This window comes from Rhipicephalus sanguineus, chromosome 8, assembly GCF_013339695.2.
Source record: "Rhipicephalus sanguineus isolate Rsan-2018 chromosome 8, BIME_Rsan_1.4, whole genome shotgun sequence".
Classification (NCBI taxonomy): Eukaryota; Metazoa; Arthropoda; class Arachnida; order Ixodida; family Ixodidae; genus Rhipicephalus; species Rhipicephalus sanguineus.
Window position 1 is genome coordinate 66,396,515 of NC_051183.1, and position 25,657 is coordinate 66,422,171.

General features: G+C 43.1%; 1 protein-coding gene and 1 non-coding gene across 2 annotated transcripts in view; one reads left to right on the top strand and one right to left on the bottom strand.

Moving 5' to 3' along the window:
• Positions 1-25,657, top strand: part of LOC119402033 (ryanodine receptor-like) — a 150,637-nt gene that overhangs the window by 5,310 nt on the left and 119,670 nt on the right. The window contains 18 exon segments of the mRNA XM_049418475.1: positions 163-284; positions 2,570-2,697; positions 4,086-4,150; positions 4,361-4,496; positions 4,841-4,948; positions 5,857-5,975; positions 7,533-7,669; positions 8,205-8,443; positions 9,264-9,456; positions 11,263-11,473; positions 13,113-13,217; positions 13,738-13,841; positions 19,124-19,201; positions 21,318-21,480; positions 22,598-22,671; positions 23,740-23,819; positions 24,460-24,544; positions 25,526-25,649. Coding sequence (XP_049274432.1) covers positions 169-284; positions 2,570-2,697; positions 4,086-4,150; positions 4,361-4,496; positions 4,841-4,948; positions 5,857-5,975; positions 7,533-7,669; positions 8,205-8,443; positions 9,264-9,456; positions 11,263-11,473; positions 13,113-13,217; positions 13,738-13,841; positions 19,124-19,201; positions 21,318-21,480; positions 22,598-22,671; positions 23,740-23,819; positions 24,460-24,544; positions 25,526-25,649 — 2,265 coding nt within the window. The 5' untranslated portion in view covers positions 163-168.
• Positions 10,067-10,139, bottom strand: Trnat-ugu (transfer RNA threonine (anticodon UGU)). Its single transcript has one exon. It is a non-coding gene; the product is annotated as a tRNA-Thr (tRNA).

The following is a 25,657-nucleotide window of genomic DNA, read 5'->3' on the forward strand; positions in this document are numbered from 1 at the left end:
ATCCGCTTTACTGTGCAGCTTCAGCAGCGCAATAACTCGGAATAAACGTAAAGTGCAATATGCCTTGCTGCAGCATTGCGACGTCGGCTGTGCGCTCGCATATGGCGCGTTGTACGATTGTCTATTCACTGTGTATAATCTGACGACTCTGACTGCACGCAGGCCATCATGTCCGAAGAAGGAAAGATGGACGATGGCCTTGAATTCAGCCGTGCTCAGGTTGAAGAATCTCGGACTGCGCGCGTCATTCGAAAATGTGGATCGCTCTTCAACAAGTTCATCGTGTAAGTACACGAAGTAAGGCCAGCTCGTCGAGACAAAGTTATCGTTTTGGAAAATGTTCTCAATTTTATTTATTTATTTGCTTCCTTATTTAAATATACGTGTTGTGATTTCCAATTGAGGATCATTGCAGGAAAAGCAAAAGAAAAGAAATCAGTCTAAGTGGACATAGATGACACCTTCTTTGTTGTCTCTCTGTGGTTTGGAGACCACAAATTGCAGAGGTTAATGATGGTTAATGAAGGTTAAAGGTTAATTAAGCCGAATGAACGCAACAAAATTCCCATTTTTGTGCTCATTGACGGTGCTAATTGAGAGCACACCCGCTAATTATTCACATCACCGCGTGAACCAAGTGAACGTTGGTTCCTCTCCTTTAGGTCTCTCCCTAAATCTTTTTTTTTTTTTAGATTGAAGCAGCGCAAATAACATAGGCGAATAAGACAACCGATTACTGGCAATTAAAAGGTTTATTGGAAAAAAGAAGAAGAAGTAGACTTGATTGGGCAGATTGGCAGTTTGGTCGTAAAACGTAAGAGAAGGGGAACTGAAGCCAACTTCATAATCGCCGCAACATATCACTCTTGCCAACTTGAAGAAAAAAAAACTGTAAAAAGAAAATGGTAGACTAAACAAATTGAACACTCAGCAACAGTGCGAGAAAGGCAGCCTATAAGAATGACAACACATCTTAAGAACATACCCACAAAGACTCACGGCGTTTATTTGTTTCTTTGTTTCTTCGTTTGTTTGTATACTCAACACTATGGCACATAACCATTCTGTGGAATTGGGATAGACGTCGTATGCTAATATTTCCGTGGTCATTTTACGAATGCTTATTGATCAAATAAAGAAACAAAAATATAAAGGAAATAATCGAAAGAATATCAAAGGAATACTGCAACTCCTCAGCGATTCTGCAAGCAGACCAGAGAGCTGTGTTAACTTGACCAGAATAATTTCAAATAAATATGTGAGATACACATCTAACATAATTTACGAGTATTTGTTAAAGTAGAGAAGAAAAAGGTGTACGTTTAGTGCTTTTGATTAATATTACAAAGTACATCAAATGCATCACTGTGGCAATATCCCATTATGGTTGCACTGAAATTTTGTGCTATTTCTGCAGCTAGGTTAAAAGTCTTTTGGAAAGCAAAATAACGAGAAGTCTTTTTCTAAGTAATGGATACCTGGGACATGACAAAACACCATGTTGAACAGTTTCTATTTCTTCGCAGAATTGACTGAGAGGCGATATTGTCAGGCCAGCCCTGTTTAAATACAGGTTTAATGGGGGCGGGGGGTGGGGGCTACAGGGCATTAAAATCTTGTGATCGTAACATTTGGAGTCTAGACTGACTCCACTGAGACTTCCATGGGAATAGGAGGCACTGATATTCCGTCCATTTCGTTATTGTTTCCGTCATATCTGTACAAATTGCTAATTTTATATATCTGATCGCCGTTATATATACCACTACTGGAAGTACCGTAATTATCGGGCCATCCAGTGATGCTCGCGCTAAGGAATCGGCCATTTGATTCAATTGTAATCCACAGGGACGTGGAACCCATAATAAGTTTACGAGCTTTTGCTGCGGCGGTACTAATGTGCGGAGCGTCTTTAGGGCTCGTGATTTATCTGAAGAAGTAAGAGCCTCACATACCCAAAGAGAGACTGATTTCGTTTTATTTCCTTATAGACCACTCTAGGGGAGGTTACATAAGGGGTGCATATACGTAAACTATACAAATAGTGACCTCATCTGTCAATCGCGTGACTGGTAATGTGGTACACTTTGCAAAAAGAAAGTCGGGCAGGTAATGGCGGCTGTGCTGTGGGAATAGTCGTTCCATTCAGATGATGCACGTGGAAAGAAGGAGGCAGAAAATGTCGTGGTGCGGCTGCGTGGATGGGTGATTCGTAAGGCATATGTGTAAGGCATACACATATGCCTTACAGAGCTAGGGTGGCAATGCGGCGCCGAAGAACCCGTTACCTGTTATTGTAATCGTACTAATTTCATTCGAAGGAAGTTTTCGCAGTGTGTCCGTCTGAGTTCCTCTTTGTTGTTCGTATTGCTTCAATCTGAAATGGAACCGTACCATTTAGTCCAGCTGCGGTAATTGGTTTCGAAACCTTGTATTAATAATGAAGTAGCTCATTTGGAAGCGATCCAGAGTGATACCACAACGTTTTTCCCTGTTTTCAGCGCCCCGGCGTCTGACTTTTTATGTGTCGGACACAAATACGTGAATTTATTATACGTTTTACTTTCAGGAACCTGGATGCGATGCAAAACGGCGCTGGCAGGCAGGATTCTGCGATGAGCACTATCGACCAAGACGAGATGATAATGTGCTTCGAGGATCTCATCAATTACTTCGTCCAACCGGAAGACGACATCGGTGAGGAAAATGTGGCTCACTACCCGTGAAATCCAACACAGAACAGTAAATGTGCACGTTTATAGAGACGCTGCATGATACCTTATGTACTCCACTTGTTATGTACATAAGCAACGGTAGTTTAGTGGTTATAGTGCTTAACTGCTGACACTACATCAGTGCTTAACTGCTGATCAATACATCGACTGAGAGGAAAAAGATAAAGATGGCTTTTGCCTTTAAGCCGTCTTAGGTGAATGCATAAGGGAGCCTGTGAGTTTTGTCGTACGCACGAAAACCAGGGCCAATGCATCCATTCGATGAAACGAGAATTGGTGGTAAGTGAATGTGTCCGCATGAAAAAGTTCAATTTTGCAAATGCATTTGGTTTCAGAATCCAGAGAGAGTCACCTTAAAATACTAGAACCTCTACACGAGAGCCTTGCAGTCGCTAATTGCAAAAGAATAGCTGATGTACAGTACTCACGGATTCAAACACGACATCAGTTTTTTTAGTTATAACGAGTGGTATGCGCAATTGGTCGAGATCACCGCGTCATGTCGCGACGAATCAGGTCTCTGAAGATAATGTTGGCTCGGATCTACGCGTTCCAGTCGAAATTAAGCCGATATGACCCTATCTGAATAAGGTGGAGACGAATGTATGTTGTTACTTAGCCCTAAATTGTCATGTTTCAATCCGTGTGTACTGTAGTACATGTTGATGCGCTATTTGAGGAAGCCGACTTTGTTAGTGCTAATGCTGTAAAGTGCTCAGTCACTATCATGCGCAGGGATATGGACCGGAGCTATTCGCGACATTGGCATTTCTCTACAGGCACGTGCTTCAACAAAGCACGTCAGCGCACAAGCATACAAATTCGGAAATATTAGTCGAAGCAACAGCATTGGCCAGGTTGCTTTGATGTGTGTAACTGTCTCTTCGAAAGAAGCTTGCCTAATCAAGTGAATCACTTGACTGAAGCTGTGATTTGGAGTTACTGCAACATCTATGAGGCTTTTCCCCGTTATTCACACGCCGAAACAAAAAACCGGTGCATAGCGCATTACAGCCACATTCTTTTTGCATATAACGCAAATAGTCACATTAAAAACCACATAAATTCCTTAGAAGCCATGAATAATCTATGGCGGTCATCGCAGGAAAACTAGCGTTATGCTTCCCCGATTATCATCGTGATTGCTGAAAACCTTGCAGGCCACATAATAACGTCATTGTTCACTGCAGGGCCTCCCGTACGGTGAATTAATGCGGTACAATGCACCTCTTGCTTTAACTTTTTTTTTTTCGTGAGGCAAGTGTATGCATGCTGTGATGACATTTCTTTTCGTGGGTGATGTTATTCTTCTTTCTTTAACCTACGTCACGTTTTTCACTGGATTTACAGAGCACGAAGAAAAGCAAAATAAGCTGAAGGCTTTGAGGAACAGGCAGGACTTGTTTCAAGAAGAGGTAAGTCTTGAAGATCAGCTCCCACTCACAGCTTGCAATTTGTCTCGAGAACAGAACGCCATGTGAGCGGCAGCGATGTATTTCTTGTCCGTACGCTGTCAACTTTTCGGCATTTCACGCTCGACAGCACGTAACAATTTCACAATAAGAATGTTCTCGCTGTATGCTTTATGTGACTGTGTACTTATGCCGTACCATATTTCCTTGCAGGGCATCTTGAACCTCATCCTGGAAACTATAGACAAGATCAACGCGATCACAACGTCCGGTTATCTGGTGTCTATGGGCGGCGAGGATGCCGGTCAGAGCTGGGAAACGATATCGGGCTTTTTGTATCAGCTGCTGGGTAAGTAATAAGAAATCACTACATTGATTTATAAACGAATATTAGTACTACTCTATGACTAACATGTGTACATGACGCTCATAATGGGCTTCTCGTTCAGGCTTTATTATATGATGGACCGTGCTGCACCTTTCCCTACGTTTTCTGTAGTGCACATAATATCTTGAGCAATGCGAAGCTATCAAGTGCAATTTCGTGAATGTAATGTCAAGTACCTCTTTATGACGCTACGATTGCTTATCAACTTGTTGCGAGAGTGCGCAGCCTGTTTAAGTCACACTTTAGATGGTGACGTGAAGTTGATGACATCTTCAACTGTAAGCTTTGTTTTATTTTCCTTTCAGCTGCCATCATCAAGGGAAACCACACCAACTGCGCTCAGTTCGCACAGCCTCACAGGCTAGACTGGTTGTTCAGCCGACTGAGCAGTCAGCAAGCCTCCGAAGGAACAGGTAAGACAAGAGTCAAGATGCTGTTTAATGCTGTTAAATATATTAACTGAAGTACGCAAATGAACGCATACGCATACGGCGGAGATGGAGGCTGTGTATACAGCTATCTTCGATAATAATCACCTACTTATCTTTCAAACCAAAAAAAATTATTAGTTACATGATATGATCTTCTATATTTCTGTTTCATGTTGTTTTGTGAGGCCGCTTTCTCTGATTAACAGGGCGCATTATTGAGAGGGATGGGATCTAATAAAATGAGAGAAGGTAGTGACGAGAAGGCTAACAAGTTATTAGTTATTTACGATGCCCGTAGAAATCATAAAATGCCGTCAAGAGAAATGAAGGCTTGGGTTAATGGGGTTAATTAAATTTCGCTTGAACGTGACTAACTTCCCACGTCACAGTTCCTGCGTTTCGCACAAGCCCGTAAAAGGCGAATTTGCTTTTCATGAAGGCGTATTTTGTAGACGGCTGCCTCAGCTGAACGACTTCTGATGAATTACAATGTGAAATGCTTTCACGTTGTAATTTCACTCACATCATGTGCAAAGTATATCACGTATTAGTACACTGTGCGAAGCTGATTTTGTTCGGCTAGGTTGAGGTGTAATGCAGAAATAGCTTAAACTATTTCGTTTTGGCATAAAACGTACATCTGTTTTAATTCGGTTACAATATTATTGACGTTCCGCTTTACGTAAAATATATTTTCCTAAATATTTGGGAAAGGCTTGGCGTATTTGCATGTTTATTCTTCACAGTTATTTATACAGCTTAAATTTTTCTTGAGCTCCAAATATTCGATGTTCAAATTCGATGTTCAAATGTTCGATGTTCATATGTTCGAGAAAGCAGCTCGTTTTGTTGTCTCACAGCATGCTTTTTATTTCTTATTTTTCTTCTAGGCATGTTGGATGTACTGCACTGTGTGCTGATTGACAGCCCTGAAGCTCTCAATATCCTCAAAGAAGACCACATCAAAGTTATCATCTCTCTCCTTGAAAAGCATGGACGTGATCCGAAGGTAAAAAAAAAAAAACCGCGTTTTGCACGCACGTCAGTGTGCATAACATGTGCTGCTTAGGGCGGGACCGGCTCAGAATTTGGCGTTTTGTGCACTACTTGTGTCATAATACTGTGAATGTTTCCCGCCAAACTCGAGCAAGGCTACTGCCTTAAATATAACTGAATCCGCGTGTTTAGCAATACTTCTCGCCTTGCCTTATCATTTGTCATCGATCGACATAGAATAAAGAAAAGTGTTTCTTATAAACAGTTCAGACAGAGTGAACTCGCGTTGATTTTTATTTCCATACGAGAACAACAAGTAAGTGATTAAATTAAGATTGAATAAATACGATAACGCCATTGTAGGAGTTGCCATTATTTAACCGGCATTAACTGACACTAGGCAACCGTAGCCCTGCTTTAACGTAAGGAAGGGCAACTAGTGCTGCTAGTATGCGAGTAAACACAGTAGATCAGGAGACGGCCGTTCACATAACGCGAAGAGATAACGAAGATACCCTATCGTACGTAGAAAAAAAATAGCATTTTGAGTAACTTGCTAAAAATACCTCAAAGTTTATGGTGTGCGAATATTCGAAAGTTTCGTAATATTCGTCGAATATTACGTTCGAAATATTCGTATTCGATTCGAAATCGTGTATTCGAAAAGCTTCGAATATTCGATACTTCGAATATTCGAAAAATTCGAATATGCGATGCGATTATCATGCATAAAATAACTCGTCTCCACCATTTATGCTGTGTTCGTATAGCTAAAAACGTTGCCGAGAGGAGCGATAAACATCGTAAGTACACGGAGGCACGATATCTGCCTGCGACGAGCGCCCCAATACGTATGATTTATGTGCTGGTGCATCTCCGAAGTGCGGCGCTGGTGGCGATCACGTAACCATACATTTTCAATATTATGCGGCCGTAACGTGCCGCACTACCACTCGTTCACTTATGCGGGGCCACTTCTGAAGAAAGACAGTGATCCATGTGACTGGTGGCGGACTGTAGCACCTTCAGATACCCCAGTCTGGCAAAGCTTTGCCCCATGTACTTCCCTATACCAGCCACTTCTGTTCAAGCGAGCGTGCCTTTTCAGTGTCAAGGGGGGGGGGGGGGAGGGTTGTCTCTGTTAGAAGGGAGCGCCTGCTGCCTGATCATGTGGAGCAACTCATATTCTTCATGATAACATCTAGTCATTACTTTCATTGCGCCGTGATATTTGCTTGTGTTGTGATGTGCATTGTGCTAGCCTGGACATTGTGTTCTGGAGATAGCAGTGTATGTTGTGTTGCCAGTCAGGCTGTTAATGTTTTTTTTTTCAAATAGCTACATGTTAAATAAAATATCGTTACTGTGGAGGCATTTTTCCTTTGATATTCGATATTCGATTCGATATTCGAAGGTGGATATTCGTATTCGATTCGTATTCGAAAAGTTTGCTATTCGCACACCCCTACTTAAAATGTTGAAGACCGACGCTTTGCAGCTTAATTTGGTTGATTAGTAGGATTTTGTCTCACAGTATTTATGTATAAAAAAAACAAAAAAAAAAACGCAGGTTCTGGACGTCCTGTGCTCCCTCTGTGTCACGGGCAAAGGAGTGGCCGTGCGCAGCAGTCAGAACAACATCTGCGATAACCTGCTGCCCGGGAAGAACCTGCTACTGCAGACACGCCTCGTTGATCATGTGGCCAGGTATAACGACGCCCCGAAAGTGTTGCACGAATTAGCGCGGAAGCAATAGCGAACAATTTCAGATGAAACAGAAGGTGAATTTCCCACGATTGCGTTGTTCAAGTATGGTATAAACTTGGGCGAGCTTCATGACAAGTTTGAACGCGATATGTAGTCAAACGGAACATCCAGCTGCAACAAATGTACCCATCTCCCCGCCCCCCCCCCCAAAAAAAAAAAGAAATCAAGAAAAAAAACAAGACAATTATTTCGCAATGCAAGCGATAAGTACAATCTTACCTCACCTAAACACAACAATGCCCTTTATGCCCTTAAAACACTTCACCTAGTGGAAGTCGGATGAAAATACTTGTACTTGGCATGCCCAAAAGGCCCTTTTTGGCACCTTGTGTAGGTGCTTAAAAATGCTGGAGCCATTTTAGGCACCTGTGTAGGTCGGCATGGCTCCGGAGTCGTACACCACGGTGTGCCCTATAACCAGATTTCTTTTGACACGTAAGACGGAAGAATCCAATGGACATTTTTTAATCGGCAGCATGCAGCCCAACATCTTCGTTGGCAAGGTGGAAGGAGCGGCGTTGTTCAGGCGCTGGTACTACGAGGCCATGGTGGACCACTGCGAGCAAGTGAGCCACCTGGCTCCCCACTTGCGCATCGGCTGGGCCAACACGGCCGGATACGTGCCTTACCCGGGCGGAGGGTCCAAGTGGGGCGGAAACGGACTCGGGGACGACCTTTACTCGTTCGGCTTCGACGGTGCCTGCCTATGGACCGGTAAGCGAAGCATATGTTTCTTTGACGGCTGCCACAACATTCGATACTCGTAAGCGGCTTCGCTAATTCACTACTCTAGTTGCATTGACCAACGATGTATGCAGCAGGTACACGATGCTTTGGCATCTTACCGCCACAGACAGAATGTGCACGTCTCAGCCATCGTGTACGAAAGTACGTGCACAAGAGTGAGCTTCCAACGAAACTCACTATACCACCACCTTTCCTGTGTTTTGAATGAAAACACAGACCCAATAAGATCGAGGACGCAGGTTCGATTGGCCATGTGGCTGCCTTTAAATGGAGCTGAAATGCAATAGTACATGTGTACTTATTTAGCCGCTTTCTAAAAGACTCCAGGTGGTCAAAATCAATTCGGTGTTTCTTTTAATTACGGCATACCTCATAATCAAATCGCGTGTTTGTATGCAAAAGCCTATATAAAAATAATATTTCCTGTTAGAAAACCGCCGGCGTGCCTCTAAACCTACAGTTGGATGGCATTTAAAGACGAGCGAAAATTTCCGTATGCTGATCGTAACGTGCAATTTACCTAATGGACAAATAGTTCCACACATAACACTGATTAACTCCCTACCATGCGAGCAGGAATCTTAGAGGCGAAGCAAGCCGGTGCTCAGGCATTGTTTGGCTTGCACGATCATTAGAAAACACACATATTTTAAGATGTGTTATCGCACTTTTCCTAGATATAGACGACGTTTTACATATTCTTTCTTAGTTGAAGTAAGTGTCGTATGCGACAATATCGTACAGGAAATGGATGTGTGAATGTTGCTTTTCTTTGTCTGCCGCGCAGGGGGTCGCTGCAACTTAGTAAGGTCGTCTTCGCCACCCTACATTCGCAAGGGTGACGTCATCGGATGTATCATCGACCTGAACGTGCCTGTGATAAGTTTCACGGTGAACGGAATCAAAGTGAAGGGCTGCTTCCGAAGCTTCAACACCGATGGCATGTTCTACCCGGCGATCAGCTTCTCGGCGAAAGTGAGGTAATTGTCACTGTCGTCACGCTTGTTCGGCTTTTATTACCACGACGTAAGTTTGCTCATATCAGAACAATTACCGTCCTGCGCTACTAGCTGAGCGCTGTGTAATTTATCTGTCGGTCCTGTAATTCACATTGTCTGACACGTCATTCCTTCTACGGATTCATTTATAGAAAGAGCTAGAAGTTCCATTGTGTAAATTTCTCCATCGAAGGTCCGTCTGAAATACAGATGTACAAAATGCAGAGAACACCCGTGCGCTGAGATTTACGCGCACGGTAAAGTATCCTAGGTGATTGAAATTAATGCGGAGTCCCCCAATGCAACGAGCCACAAAATCATATCGTAGTTTGCGCTCGTGAAATCCCAGCATTTGTTGTTATCATCATCCTGAAGCAATTTCAGCACGTGGCTTGCCGAAATTTAAGGGCCAATGATACATTTGTTTGTTTTTTCCCCTGGATGAAAGGAAAGAAGTGGAGATTTTAAGGGCTCGTTTTTCTTTGTTATACACAATATTAATGAGCACTAACAGACAATAATGCCAAGGGAAATATAGGGGACGTTACTAGTAATAAATATAATGTAAATGTGAAGAAAAAAAAAGATAGCTTGCCGCGGGCAGGCACCGAACCTGCGACCTTCGAATAACACGTCCGATGCTTTACCAACTGAGCTACCGCGGCGGTCATCCCCCCGTCCATTTTATGGGGTATATATGTGTATGTAAATGTGGGAGCGTCAGTAAGCGCCGCCAGTAGCCATGACGGCGACTGTGGAACACTCTGGAGTATTACAGTCTCAGATAAAAGTAAAACGCAGCGGTCAAAACGCTTCAGCAATAGTTTTGTAAAATCAAATCTAATAGTAATCAGGTACAAGGTGGTAACCAAATCAACCAAAGTGACTATCGCACTTCTAAAGGTTGTGTAGAGGGGCATCTGTAGAAGTCATACGCTGCATTTGGTCGCCATAGAAGTAACCCACGTGATGCTGTCAGCGTCGTGCACCTGGGGGCAGCTTGCAGCTTTCCCACAGTCGAGTAGAAGTGCTCTAATTCGTTCAGCTTTTGTTGCAAAATTTTACTTTTACAGACAGCTGCATAAGGCTCTCCCATAGCAGAGTACACATCAATCTGGATTGTTAATTTTTTATTATTATCCGCCACGGTGGTCTAGTCGTTATGGTGCTCGACTGCTGACCCGCAGGTCGCAGAATCGAATCCCGGCGGCGGCGGCCGTACCTTTCATGGAGGCGAAAGTGCTCGTGGCCCGTGTACTTAGATTTAGGTGCACGTTAAAGAACCCCAGGTGGTCGAAATTTCCGAAGCCCTTCACTACGGCATCTGTCATAATAAAATCGTGGTTTTGCGACGTTAAACCTCAAAAATTATTATTAATAATTTTTTATTTTTTTTTATTACACTTCCGTCATTTCCGTGACAAAAATGATGTCAGTTGATACTTTGTGAAGCCAGGCATCCAGCATTTTTGTGTTACTAACTAACTAACTAACTAACTAACTAACTAACTAACTAACTAACTAACTAACTAACTAACTAACTAACTAACTAACTAACTAACTAACTAAATAAATAAATAAATAAATAAATAAATAAATAAATAAATAAATAAATAAATAAATAGAGTTCACAAAAGGGTTTGTACACCAAGGTGTAAGAAAGCGAGAAAATAGTACAGAAGAAGGACTGGAAATGCGCGTGTAATATAACAAGTACATTCGGTAATCGGCAGCATGGCTGTTGTGAGAAGATCAATGTGCCTTCAAACCTACTACTGTCGTTCGCAGTTGTCGTTTCCTGCTAGGCGGAGACCAGGGCAAATTACGGTACGGCCCTCCCGACGGTCACTCGGCGCTTGTAGAGGCCCTGTTGCCGCAGCAGGTGCTCACCGTCGAGCCGTGCTTCCAGTTCGGCGACGTTCCTAAGGGAGTCCTGTTTGGCCCGGCTCCCATTGCCGATGACGCCGTCTTCGTGCCGTCACCCGTAGACACGTCCAACGTGAGTGTGGTCTTCTGTATTTGTGTCTATACTGTCATTAAAAAAAACGACGAAAAAAGAACCGCCTGAATTATCTGTATCTCCTTCTTAATCAAAAGTTAGTCCTTGACTCGCGTGCATATGTAACTCTGTCCAGTAGGCATACATGGTATCATCATGCCCACTCGTTAACCGCGTATTTCGCTAAAACTAACGCGTTTCAGATTTCCTTTTTCCCGCGTACATTATTAGAGTGGAACGGTCTAACTCGTCTTCGCCAATTTTATGCAACTTAGAGCGCCAATACGTAGTGTTAATCTGTGTTATGTTTCCATTTTTCGTAATATTTTCCAATGTTTTCCCTTCTGTTTTTGCTTATACCCTAGCTCTTCTACCTGTCCTGCTTAGACCGATTCTCTTTCTGCAGTATGCAATAAATAAATAAATAAATAAATAAATAAATAAATAAATAAATAAATAAATAAATAAATAGGAAGAACAAAGATTATATTTACTTTTCTGAAAGGGGCTTTCAATAAAATGACGCGTTGGGATTGTCAGTGCGTATTTTTTCTGAAGAAAACAACGCACAAAAAAATAAAATAAACGTAGACAAGAAAGAGAGAGAAGACAGGCAGCGTTGCATCTGCAACTGAATGTTTATTATAAGAAAACATGAACTTATAAGCACAAACCGCGCACGTCAACTGAGGTACCATCAGGAAAAGTTTCGAGCCATACATTCACGAATAAAAGAAAACTTCTTTTTGTCCAGCATGACCAGGTAAGATGAGAAGTTTCAGAAGCATTTCACGTTATTGATGTTGCACAATAAAAGTTTTATTTTATTTATAAACGTCACACTTAATTTTTTTTTCTGCAGTTGACTTCACTTGCAATGCGTGCTCTGTGCTTATATGTTTACGTTGCCTTCCAATAAACTTTCAGTTGCGAGTTCAACGCTGTGTGTCTTCCCTCTCTTTTTTGTCTACGTTTTTCTTTTTTTTAGGGGGGGGGGCGGCTTTCTAGTGTCTGAATTTCACGAATACCACTTTTTTAATACATACGTGTCCAGTGCACTCTTACTAATACTAAAAAGATAGGCGTAACATAAACAGATCGAAAAACAGAAGAATGGGTCAGAGAAAAAAAAGGTGTATGATATTCTAGTTGACATAAAGAAAACAAAAAGAAAAACCAAACGGACCTGCGAAGGTCACGTAATGCGTAGGACAGACAAGCGGGGTTCATTTAGAGCAACGGAATAAACAACAAAGCGTGAATAACAAGGCCAGTACGAGAGCGGGTTAGATCAAAGGGCGAAATTCAGATGTTTGCAGGGAACAGCTGGGATGGGCTATCACAAGAAAGGGAAATTAGAGATCATTAGAAGAGGCTTTCTTCTTGCAGGTGACATAAAATGGGCTGATAATTATGGAGTGCACAATATAATTATTTACGAAGCTGTGAGCACGCGCAACTCACATGTTCTGAGGCACTGTTGCGATTGGAATCGATAGAACTGTGATATTTGATAGTAGTGCAGCCCTACGAATTTTACAAAGTGGTTTTGATTGCGTTTACGTTTGTATCCAAAGGTGCTGTCCTTGCTGCTATCTTTTGCGTGTGCTTTAACTAACATACTTTTTTTATTGTTTAGATTACCCTCCCTAACTACATCGAGTCCGTCCGAGACAAACTCGCCGAAAATGTCCACGAGGTGTGGTCGATGAACAAGATTGACAGCGGGTGGAGATACGGAGACGTAAGTGAATACGACTCATTTGAATTGTAAACTTTCTTTGAAGTCTGCGATGCCACAGCATTCGTCACGCAAGTTTCTCTGATAAATTTGCCTCAATGTAACGGGAAAGCTGAGAAACTTTACAAAAGTTTGTTCCGAGAGTCATGCTTATAAATGCACGGAATGATCATAGTTGAAGCTTTGTCGTGCTCTGATTGTTGCGTTTATTTGAGTGAGTTCTCGCCGCTTATTTTTAAGTACATGCAAAACGTGAAACGTCGGCTCACTTGAATACCTTGTGAATCAAAATTCTGCAGTTTACAGTGAAAACATAGACATGGTTGCTTCCTTTAAAAGTACATGCAACTAAAGTCAACGTAAAACACATTCCATTTTGTGCTTTATATTCAATGCAGGCGCAACATGCGAGACAACTTGTTTCAGTCATGAATAATGTTTATCTTGAAAAGTAAGCCATATATGTACCATAGCTGGTAATATTGTTTGTCTAAACTTGCCTGCTGATAATCCAACCATGCAGGTGAGAGATGATGCTAGAAGGCTGCACCCATGCATCACATCATTCGAGCACTTGCCAATGGCCGAAAAAAAGTACGACACGACGCTAGCTCTTCAAACCCTCAAGTATGTATGCCTTACTTTGCTGCAGCTAAGAAGGATTTACATAATGCTGAAACACTGGCAAATGCGCCTAACCCTATAATGCATGCAACAAAACATATGGCTATACGCGTGAAACACAGTGTCGAAACTGCTACAGAAACCTGCTTCGTAGGAATGAGTATTAAAACCAACAACAAACACAAAGTTTCTGCGTCGGCTACCACCAAACCCTTTTGAGGATGTACGTGAAGAAGATCTCCCTGGACCGCAATTGACGGCTTCCTGTGTGTAATCAATATTGTGGACCAGAATAGTTAACACGTATATGGTGTTTTCACAGTCTCACCTGCCTTGCTTAATTTTGTTACATTAAAGGACACATTCAGGGGTATTGCATAGGAGGTGGATATGTATGTAAGTACCTGAGATGCATGTAATGAATACGCGCGCAGCAATTGCATTGTGTTTGTTTGCGACAGAAAGTGGAAATGCAGTCCGTATGTCAGCGCTGCAATTTCTCTGGAAAGGTTTTTATTAGCTTGCTTTCGGCGACACCTTTGTCTTTTGTATACACTCATTATGCTTGTATGCGCTGAAAACAGCGCTACTTTGACTTTAGCATTTTGAAATTTCATGTGGAAATAAGAATTCGACAGATCCCACGCGTTGTGGTAATCGGTTTCATGCGAAGCAGTCAGCGAGTACTTTTATGCTGTGTTTTATGACTTTGAGCCAAGCGTTGCGAAGTGGATCGACGTGTTTTTGTAAGCGTAGTAGCTGTGTGCACATCGTGGGCTTACCAGGCACGTCGACAACACTGGCGTTTAAAGGGTAACTGAGGCTGCGACGTAACGTCAGCCACACGTTACAGTACATACGTCAGTATTATCGAAACCAAGTGCACCTTATGGTGCAATCATGTGAATATAATTCGTGAATTTTGTTAATGTATTCTTCCGGGGCCGAGCAATGCTTCAATATAGCTTCCTGAATCCTAGGAATACAAATGTAACGTTGTATTAGACTGCTATAAAAGCAGAGCCAACACTGGAACCACAGACGTTAATCTGATATGAGACCTGTACCGTAGGAGTATATATGGAGTGTTTATTGCTTTCTTGTAAAATTAGATAGCCAGCACCACACCACAATTGACGTTGCACCGGCATTACGCCTGCATAGGCTGTTTCTCCAAACCAGTTTATAGGTCTGGCGTCACACTGTGGTAGAATACTTGATTGCCATGCAGATTGATTGGGTTCGATTCCTCCTGGGATCCTAACTATTCTTCTTTCCATTCGTCGGGTCAACGCTGCCTATGTCGGTTTTTATTAACGCTCTCGCATTTAAATTACCAATATCTGTTGTCGGCGTTCTTGGGTAGATATAAACTTCTATCATCTGTGGCACATACCCGTACACCGCAGCCCGTGGTAACCGGGTATGTGCCACACGTGTCCGGAGGAAAGGGTTTGACGACGTACACGACAGGATTTTCACGTTATTCATGTCATGATCCGACTGTCATATTGGTCAAATCGTCTTACACTCCCAAGCAATCTTGGTCTGCGCCAAGTTGAGGAGGCGATCATGAGAGCACCCAGACATAGGCGGCTAGATAGATAGATAGATAGATAGATAGATAGATAGATAGATAGATAGATAGATAGATAGATAGATAGATAGATAGATAGATAGATAGATAGATAGATAGATAGATAGATAGATAGATAGAAACGCTCAAAGTGCCAAAGTTTCGCTATGAAATGCTGTACATTTAAAACCGCAGAAGTGTTGAAAGGCGGGCAAGTTGGTATAGGTTCATACTGAAAATTGGCAGCGCAAACAAACGGGACACAGAAGAGGAACACAAACAGGCGCAGACTGAAACTTGGATTTATTCACAGAAGATAATATATACCAGAAAAAACATGAATGGAAAGGGAAATACATGAGGGAAGGAGCCACCATAATCAGGTGTCGTCCATAAACGAGATTTCACAATCTAAAAGCGCATATAGAAGGTGAGCTGACACAACTATCGATATTCTTTTTAATGAAAAGGCTTCCGCAATCTCCTAGTTTTAGTGTCACGATGGGCATATAAAACAGACGTGCGCGAAATTCAGGTACGCAACCACACTTTGTGCAATGGGCGGACAAATGTAAACCCGGGGCAGACTAAGCGCATTGTGGTGTTCTCGCAAGCGCACATTCAGGCAGCGCCCTGTCTGCCCGATATACAACCTGTCACAAGACAACGGGATGCAATAAACCACTTTTGACCGACACTTAGTGAAACAATTGACATGTTTAACGCCACAACCTTCCTTCACAGGGCCTGCTTTCAATTTGCATTTTCTGTCAATTTTGGAACACACCTGCTGCAATTTTTCACTGGCGGAAAAAACAACGTCAAGGTAAAATTTTTTAGCACATTTTTTTATCCTATGCGAAAATCCGTGCACATACGGGAAACCGCAAACTTCTGTCGCTTTTTTACATCATTTGTAGGGCATCCTTTTCCTTTCTTCAATCTCAAAACCTTCTGAGCGGCGAACACCAAAACACTGGACGGAAAGCCTGCTTCCTGTAGCCTAGTTATTTGTTTTGAAAAAACACATGCCATTTTGTGGAAACATGATTTCGTAATAGCTGAATTCAGAAGGTTGACCGCAATACCTGATTTTACAACTTTAGAATGCGGGAACCTCGTGCGTGAAACGCAACCCATGCCCTTTTTGCTCGAAGATTTCTATAATCTTATCCCGGTTCTGTTTCATGGAAGCAGAATCGACAAGCACAAGGTAATCGTCCACATACCTGAAGACATTAATTACAAGGCTACTCAGCGCAGTTTTCAAAGCCCTATCAAAATAACTTAGGAATATATCACACAGGACAGGTGCAACCCGAGAGCCGATACAAATGCCAGATTTCTGAACGTAAAACTTCTCGCCCCAAATTACAAGAGTAGAATTCAAGTACAAAAGTAGTAGTTCCATAAAGCTATCAACAGACATCATGCATTTGTTGATAAATGTAAGTTCGTCATTTTCCTGCGTGATGCATTCTTTTACACAGTTCATAAGTTCAGGATGTGGTACAGAGTAAAACAAATCGACTACATCAATGCTAAAACCACTGCAAATAGGCATTTTTTTTTGTTTGTCAAGAATTCGACAATCTGGTTAGATCCTTTTACGAGAAAAGGGTCCTGAAAATTCAAGGCAGACAAGTGGTACTGCAGGAACGTTGAAACTTCATGTTGCCAAGTGCCTCGTTCTGTGATTATCGTTCGAAAAGTTCATGAAGCGGACAGTCTGCATTGTGTTAAGGACTGTGTATCAACATTTTCTAAAGGAAACGTGAGCGTGGGTGTTCGTAGCAAAGTGGGCCCGATTATTGATTTCTTTGTTTCTAACAGGCTGAGGCTTGTTACCGCTGATAAAGATGGGTGTTTCGTTGTTCTGTCAGAAGAACAATACGTTTCAAAGGCGTCCTCAGCTATCGGGAAGAACTTTAAAGAAGTTTCAAAAAGGGCAGCTGAGGTTAGGAAACGAGCCATTGCTTTGCTGGAAGCTAGCAACTTGTGTCGACTAGTATCTTCAGTGAAAAGAGCGAAAAAAACAGCATTGGAACCATTTTTTTCAGCAAAAACACATAAACAGGACATCCCTTTTCGAACGATAATCACAGAACGAGGCACTTGGCAACATGAAGTTTCAACGTTCCTGCAGTACCACTTGTCTGCCTTGAATTTTCAGGACCCTTTTCTCGTAAAAGGATCTAACCAGGTTGTCGAATTCTTGACAAACAAAAAAAAAATGCCTATTTGCAGTGGTTTTAGCATTGATGTAGTCGATTTGTTTACTCTGTACCACATCCCTGACTTATGAACTGTGTAAAAGAATGCATCACGCAGGAAAATGACGAACTTACATTTATCAACAAATGCATGATGTCTGTTGATAGCTTTATGGAACTACTACTTTTTTACTTGAATTCTACTCTTGTAATTTGGGGCGACAAGTTTTACGTTCAGAAATCTGGCATTTGTATCGGCTCTCGGGTTGCGCCTGTCCTGTGTGATATATTCCTAAGTTATTTTGATAGGGCTTTGAAAACTGCGCTGAGTAGCTTTGTAATTAATGTCTTCAGGTATGTGGACGATTACCTTGTGCTTGTCGATTCTGCTTCCATGGAACAGAACCGGGATAAGATTATAGGAATCTTCGAGCAAAAAGGGCATGGGTTGCGTTTCACGCACGAGGTTCCGCAAGATAATTTATTACAGTTTCTTGATCTTGAGCTATCTTTTCATGCAAACCACTTATGCTGGTCTTTCTCTCCCCGTTCAAAGAAACCAATTTTAGACTATTCTTCTTCGCATTCTAAAGTTGTCAAATCAGGTATTGCGGTCAACCTTCTGAATTCAGCTGTTACGAAATCATGTTTCCACAAAATGGCACGTGTTTTTTCAAAACAAATAACTAAGCTACAAGAAGCAGGCTTTCCGTCCAGTGTTTTGGTGTTCGCCGCTCAGAAGGTTTTGAGATTAAAGAAAGGAAAAGGATGCCCTACAAATGATGTAAAAAAGCGACAGAAGTTTGCGGTTGTCCCGTATGTGCACGGATTTTCGCATAGGATAAAAAAATGTGCAAAAAAATTTAACGTTGACGTTGTTTTTTCCGCCAGTGAAAAATTGCAGCAGGTGTGTTCCAAAATTGACAGAAAATGCAAATTGAAAGCAGGCCCTGTGAAGGAAGGTTGTGGTGTTAAACATGTCAATTGTTTCACTAAGTGTCGGTCAAAAGTGGTTTATTGCATCCCGTTGTCTTGTGACAGGGTGTATATCGGGCAGACAGGGCGCTGCCTGAATGCGCGCTTGCGAGAACACCACAATGCGCTTAAGTCTGCCCCGGGTTTACATTTGTCCGCCCATTGCACAAAGTGTGGTTGCGTACCTGAATTTTCGCGCACGTCTGTTTTATATGCCCATCGTGACACTAAAACTAGGGAGATTGCGGAAGCCTTTTTCATTAAAAAGAATATCGATAGTTGTGTCAGCTCACCTTCTATATCGCTTTTAGATTGTGAAATCTCGTTTATGGACGACACCTGATTATGGTGGCTCCTTCCCTCATGTATTTCCCTTTCCCTTCATGTTTTTTCTGGTATATATTATCTTCTGTGAATAAATCCAAGTTTCAGTCTGCGCCTGTTTGTATTCCTCTTCTGTGTCCCGTTTGTTTGCGCTGCCAATTTTCAGTATGAACATTTAAAATCGTTCACTATTACAGGACGATCCTTGCCCTGGGATACCACATCACCGTGGACAAGCCGCCTGCACGCATCAAGACCGTCAAGCTTCCCAACGAGTGAGTATTACGCCAGTTCTGCACGTCATGATAAGCACAATGTTATTCGGGTAAGAATACAGCGCTTAAAATGGGGGAGGTCGTTTACTTGGAGTTCACATTTAATTTCACAGGTTGTGATCGCCCAACCACCAGTGCGGGCCTCTCAAACTCTCTTGCGCCAGATTTGCGCATTGCAAACAATCAAACGTGGCGCGGAGATCGCTCGGTGGCGATTATGTCTGTGGATAATAAATGCGTGCGTGGCGTAAAGACGCTAAATTTCATGCGGAAGGCTGCGAGTCCTTCGTTTTCCTGCAGTCGCATTGTGAGAGAGGGTGAAACACGCACGCATCCTTGGGTCACAGACACTCCTTCAAACTTCGACTAGGATTCCGGAGGCGTGCGCCTGCGTTTACCATCCCCCGCCACGGTGGTCTAGTGGTTATGGCGCTCGACTGCTCACCCTAAGGTCGCGAGATCGAATCCCGGCCGCGGCGGCTGCATTTTCAATGGAGGCGAAAATGTTTGAGGCCCGTGTACTTAGATTTAGGTGCGCGTTAAAGAACTCCAGGTGCTCGAAATTGCACCATTGCAGCGGTGGAGCGTTACTGGCCGTGACACGTGACTTCGGTTCTTCATCAAGTGTGGATTGCGCAACGCCGCCACTGGAATACATATCAGAAATAAAAGCAGGTGCAGCTAGTCGCCTCAGGATAAAGTGGACCCTTTCTTCCGGCTCTTGAGAGGAGGCAATAGAGCTTATAGAGCTAACTGCTTGGCGTTGATATAAGAAACACGAAGCGAGAGCACTGACGCGAAAAGCTCCTCTACCTTCGAGAGAGGGTTTAGTGAAGTCCACATCCTAGAGACATTGTAACGGTATAGTTTAATGTCTTCCAACATATTCAGCATTGTGCCATTTCAAATTATTTCGCTAAAACGCTTCCCAAACGCCACCTACAAGTTCAGGAGATTAACCAAAATTTGCAATCGGGACTGTTACGGGGCCCAAACTGAGATGCAGTTCCTTGTCTTGATTTTATTGCATTAGCAATAGGACCGCGAACTAAAGAGCCTCCCATAAGTCGTCGGAAGTGAGCGGCAGGCGATGGAGCGCGCAGCTGCGATCAGGGTCTATGCGGAAATGGCATGGAGGGTTCGATGTGAAAGACGCAAAATAATGAATCACTTACAAAGCTTCACAAGTGTTTTCGTCCCCTCCCCCTCCCCGATCCCTCGCCCCAATGATGCAATCTAACACATATCTGTGGCCGCATTTCTCGCTGATGTAACACTGATATTTTATCACCGGAGTGGTTTATCTGTTTAAATTGCTCGCCTTGAATTAAATAGCCATGAGTATTACCATAATGCGTTTGTCGAAATGTGTGTCGTTCTTATGTCTTATATAAAATAAGATATTTCTATGAATGGTAAATAATAAAATCGTTACGTTCAAGATTTTCATCTCTGCCACAAGCATGGATATTGCAGATGTGACCTTCTTGTTTCTGAATGCTACTTTTCAATTACTTCGCTTTTAATGTCGGATTTATTGATGTAAAAGCAAGACATAATTCCTGGGTTAGTTGGGAAGTCGCTGAAACCCTGAATAATTTAACTCTCCCACAGCGGCCACCATGTCACATGCTATACTATAGAGAATATCTGCTGTTGGACAATTTCACAAATCTAAAGACACGATTTGCGAAAAATTGTGCTGTAATGAAACAGAAGTGCACTTGCTCCAAGCTGAAGGTTACGATTTCGGCTAAGCATCGAGTGTCTGCTGAAATCTCTAAAGCCACCACTTAGTTTAGATATTTTAGTGCTCCAACCTTCCCGGTCCTATGCAATAAAGAATACGAACTTTCGACATTAGACTGTTGTTGTGTACTTCCCGAGACCACATATGGCGAAATAATGAAGCGGATTTGGTGGCACTGGCAAGATCAACGTTTTCCTGAGATTCCAATATGGCGTCGCAAACGTGAATGTGGCGAAGCTAACACAAGCATAAAGCGACGTTCAACAACGCTTGTACGCATCGCGAAGGCCACAAGGTTAACAGAAAAAAGTATGTTTCACATAATGTTCCGTGCTAACTTCTGATTTTGCTTTCCACATCCCGTAGCCCGTACCTTCAGCCGAACGGCTACAAACCGGCTCCATTGGACCTGGGCGCGATCATGCTTACAGCCAAAATGGAAGAGCTGGTGGACCTGTTATCTGAAAACACGCACAACGTCTGGGCTCAGGAGCGCATCCAGCAGGGCTGGACATACGGCCTTGTTGAGGTAAGTGTAGAAAAGCGGTTGCCTGATGTCTTTTTTTATGGACGTCCAAGTATGAACAACTGCTAATGAAGGAATTCTAACAACGCAGAGTTCAGGGGTCGGTTTTGTAAAATGTGCAGAAATTTGAATGAAAGAGCAAATTTAACGCACGAAACAAAAAGTAAAATCAGTTCCACGCAGTGAAAGCTGCCGAAACAGCGTAGCGTTCTCGTGCCAACTCTCGCTGCCGCTCACGACGAGCAGCTTCTTCCCCGGGCGTACGAGAATTGTTACCCGTCTTCAGAAAGGGAGTAGGCACATAAACGCCCGTTCCTATTCACCCCAAAATCTTTCAGTAGCGCCCTCTCACGTGTGACGTCAACAGGGGGACATGGGCGCCGCAAAGCGCGCTTGCGCTCTCTACGTGAAGGCTGAACGACGCTGCCACCCAGTGTGTCCTCGACCAGGGCAGCTGCGCCATTTATTGGTGTATCTGGGAGCCGGAGCGTGACTACACTGGACAGGCATCTGCCGTCCAGCCCACCCATACAACAGTTCCGTCGTGAAAACCATTGGAATTCTTCGTGGTTCAACATGGCCGTCGTTCAGTTTTAAATTGACGGGAAACGGCGAGCACGGCTAGTGAAAGGCAGCCTTCGTTCCGCTATAGTTAAGTGGCGTTGGTTAGGATGAGCGCCATGAACTTATCGTTAAGGTCCGATTGTAACGTCAGCTGGTGAGTGACGCAGGATACGTCACGATATATGGCGCCGTCGTCGCCAAATAGTCTAATTCGGAGTGACAGAGAAAATGGAAGATCGTTAATATAGATTATGGATATAGTAAGGGTTTCAATCACACTGCCCTGGGGCACACCAGAAGTGACGTTACTAAAGACGAGTTAGTGCCATTAATGGAGGTGTCTATTGAGTAGTTCCAATTGGTTGAATACGCGGCAGTTTGCAGTTTCCTCAAACAATGTAGTTGAAAGCGTGACATGGAATTACTAGTCTGATGCTTCTTTCTATATTGACTCATGTTGATTTGGTGTCTAGCACATGATTACACCTAGCAAAGCAATGCAAGCGTTAGTTTTCTTACAGTTGTCTAAGTTCTCTTCTCTTTTCTTTTTTTTCAGAACCAGCCAACCAGGAGAAGTCCACATTTAGTGCCTTACAAGAGCGTTGATGACGTCATCAAGAAAGCGAATAGGTAATTACGAGAGGACGTGTCGTGAATGATAACTGCATTTCAGCTGTCATGAGCACTGCGTTGGCTCCTTATTCCTAATAACGATCAGTGTCTTGCGCCGAAACCCCCATCTGGTCATGACACACGCCGTACGTTGGGACCCCTAATTAATACTGACTACATAATATTTCAAACTTTCGTACATTTAGATCGTGCGAGCACATCTTCTTTGCGCCCCCGTGAAAATTGTTAGGTCGCCTACTGGATGAATCACGAAACAACAGGCTTAATGTGAACGATCGTTCTATATATCGTGTTGTCCGTTCCCGCAGTTCAGAATTTCAAATGTCACACATGCTTCAACCGAATATATCCCGGTAAATGGTGGCGCAATCGGAACCAGAGGAAGACCCATAAATTACGCGACTTATTACCTTGAGTATTTCAGCTGAGTTAGTAAACATTCTGAAGGCAGAACAGAATCTTTAAAAATGTGGAATCCATTTAACTGAATGAGTGGTGACTGAAAACATAGGCGCGTGAAATTCGTGATGTCGTGGTACTCACCGGATATTTATTTCTGTTTAATCAAAACACATCCTGCTCCGTTAAGATAAAAATTCGGATACATGCGGATATCCAAAATTTACGGTCCTTTCCCTGCATTGGTTTGTTTGTATTTTGCATTGTTTGTATTGTTCATTTGCATTGGTTTGGTTGCATTATGTGATGGCAACACACTGAAATACTATGCGAAGTAAGACTAGCGGCTTAAGGGGCGTTGAGAAACGTATCGCGTTGAGACACGTATTATTGTATAAAAAACGTTGATATTTTCAAAGCGACATGGCCCATACGATATGCAGAAACGTGCGAGTTTTATCTGTGATCCGCGTTTTTTTACGTGGGTATCCTTAACGTGGTGCGTATAGGTTTTTATTGGGAATGCTCACGTAAATATCATTAATTTAAACAAGATCATCAATGAAACAACCAAACATCTAACAGGAACATCATATAAAAATGCTAGATCAGTGGCGATCCATCCACTGCCAATAAAGCCCAATTTCTTGTGTTGTTTCCGCACAGAGATACAGCTGGAGAGCTTGTGCGGACTCTTCTGGCGTACGGCTATGTTCTCGAGCCTCCAACTGCCGAAAGCCTGGAAGGTAGTGTGACATCACATCTTTCTTTATCGTGCAGAGGCGATTGTTCGTTTAGTGAACTTGCACTCCCGTTCAGAAGTATTCTAGGCTGCCACTAGTGCTAGGACAACTACATATATAACACACGAAGGAGTTCATTTCTTGATTTCATGGTGCAGTACTTAACTATCATATATACCTATAGTTTTGTACAACTTTAGAAGTCTGTGGTAATTCCTCCGCAATGGCGGATGCACAAAAGCCTGCACCAATGGGCGCGTACTTCACATTGACGTCATGAGCCGGACGACCGGTGATGGTGCCTACGGAGAACATTGCCGAGTGCATGAGTGAGACTATTTCTTTGACCGCGGAGGCGATCGCCTGCCACGCTTTGGTGATCTGGAGGGGGGGGGGGGGGGGGGGGAGGGGTTTTTCCCAGGCTTTTTAAGTTGTACCCGACTACAGTATCTAGAACTATAACCTTTGCGTGTATACGTTATGAATTCAATGCCTAAATTGTCCTCTTGGATAACTGCATTATTGAGAAGTAAACGACTCTTTGTGAACTTGCAGTCATAATCGCAGGAATGGCAAGTTGTGATGTTACTTCAGTGTGCAAAGCTCAATGTAGTCAGCTAGCGTTGATTCTTTCTGCTTGCAGGCGTGCAAAGTAAAGTAGCGTCAGTCAAATACGATCAACGAACCTACCGTGCCGAAGTAACTTACTCCGTGTCCGAAGGAAAGTGGTAAGTAGTACCATCCATATTCACACACCGTGCAGAAAATTGCGATATACCTCTGGTACTGCAACCCTACATAACAAAATATTTCGAGAACCTCAGCATATGCTTAAATACAGTATGTTCGGGGATTTTGTGTTATGCTCCGTTTGTTTGCTTTAGTTTTGCACTTTCCGGCCAGCGCGCCACTTCATGTATTGCACCTGTGTTTTCTGTCGTGGGTTCGTCTGTTTTGTAGGCACAATATTGAAACCTGCATATGTTGGGTACACTCACCGCGCTCGCTATCATACAAACGGGACTACATCCGTGAAAATTGAAAAGCATGTCTGCCAAGCGCTATGATATTTTTGCCGCGAACTAAGCCTTTGTCAGCTGCCGCCAAACGAAATATTGGTTCTCCTTCAGTTGACTTGAGAGAATGAAAATAGGTGAAGTTTAGCAAACTCGCAAACGCTCCAGGTCATTGCGTGCTCGTGTACGCTAGCGGTTGTTTATGTCATAAACACACGCTTAGCGTTAGGCAGTGGTATAAAGTCGCAATCTGCAACCTGAGTGGAGCTTGCCGTTCCGGCGGCATTTAGTTTCTTTGTTTCTGTACTACGCACCGTAGCTAGTGTAGTGGCCCCAATCGGTCCTCTGCTGACGTGCGTCAACAACTAAGTAGACACATGCATGCAATAGTGTGGTTAGCAAAGCGCATTTATTATCAAACCTGTATAAGGCCGACAAAAGGTGGCAACACTTCACAATCGCACTTTTGCGTTCCAATACGCACTGTCATGTTCCAATTCAGACATGAGTTGGCGGAGTGTTCACACACTTTGACACCCCTTATAATTTGGTCTTTCTAAAGCAAGTGCAACGTACGTTTACTGCCTCATAATTGATTATTCCCACGTTTCAGTCTGCTGCTAGCCGGTTGTAACTCATTATCAATGTAGATGATAGTGGTATGGTGTCATCAGGCGGTCCCGTCACTTTCAGGTACTTCGAGTTCGAAGTGATGACACTGGGTCCCATGAAGGTCGGATGGGCAAACGCCAGCAACTTCCTGCCATCGTGCGAGCTCGGCGGTGACCACAACTCCTGGGCCTACGACGGCTTCCAGGTGAGTTT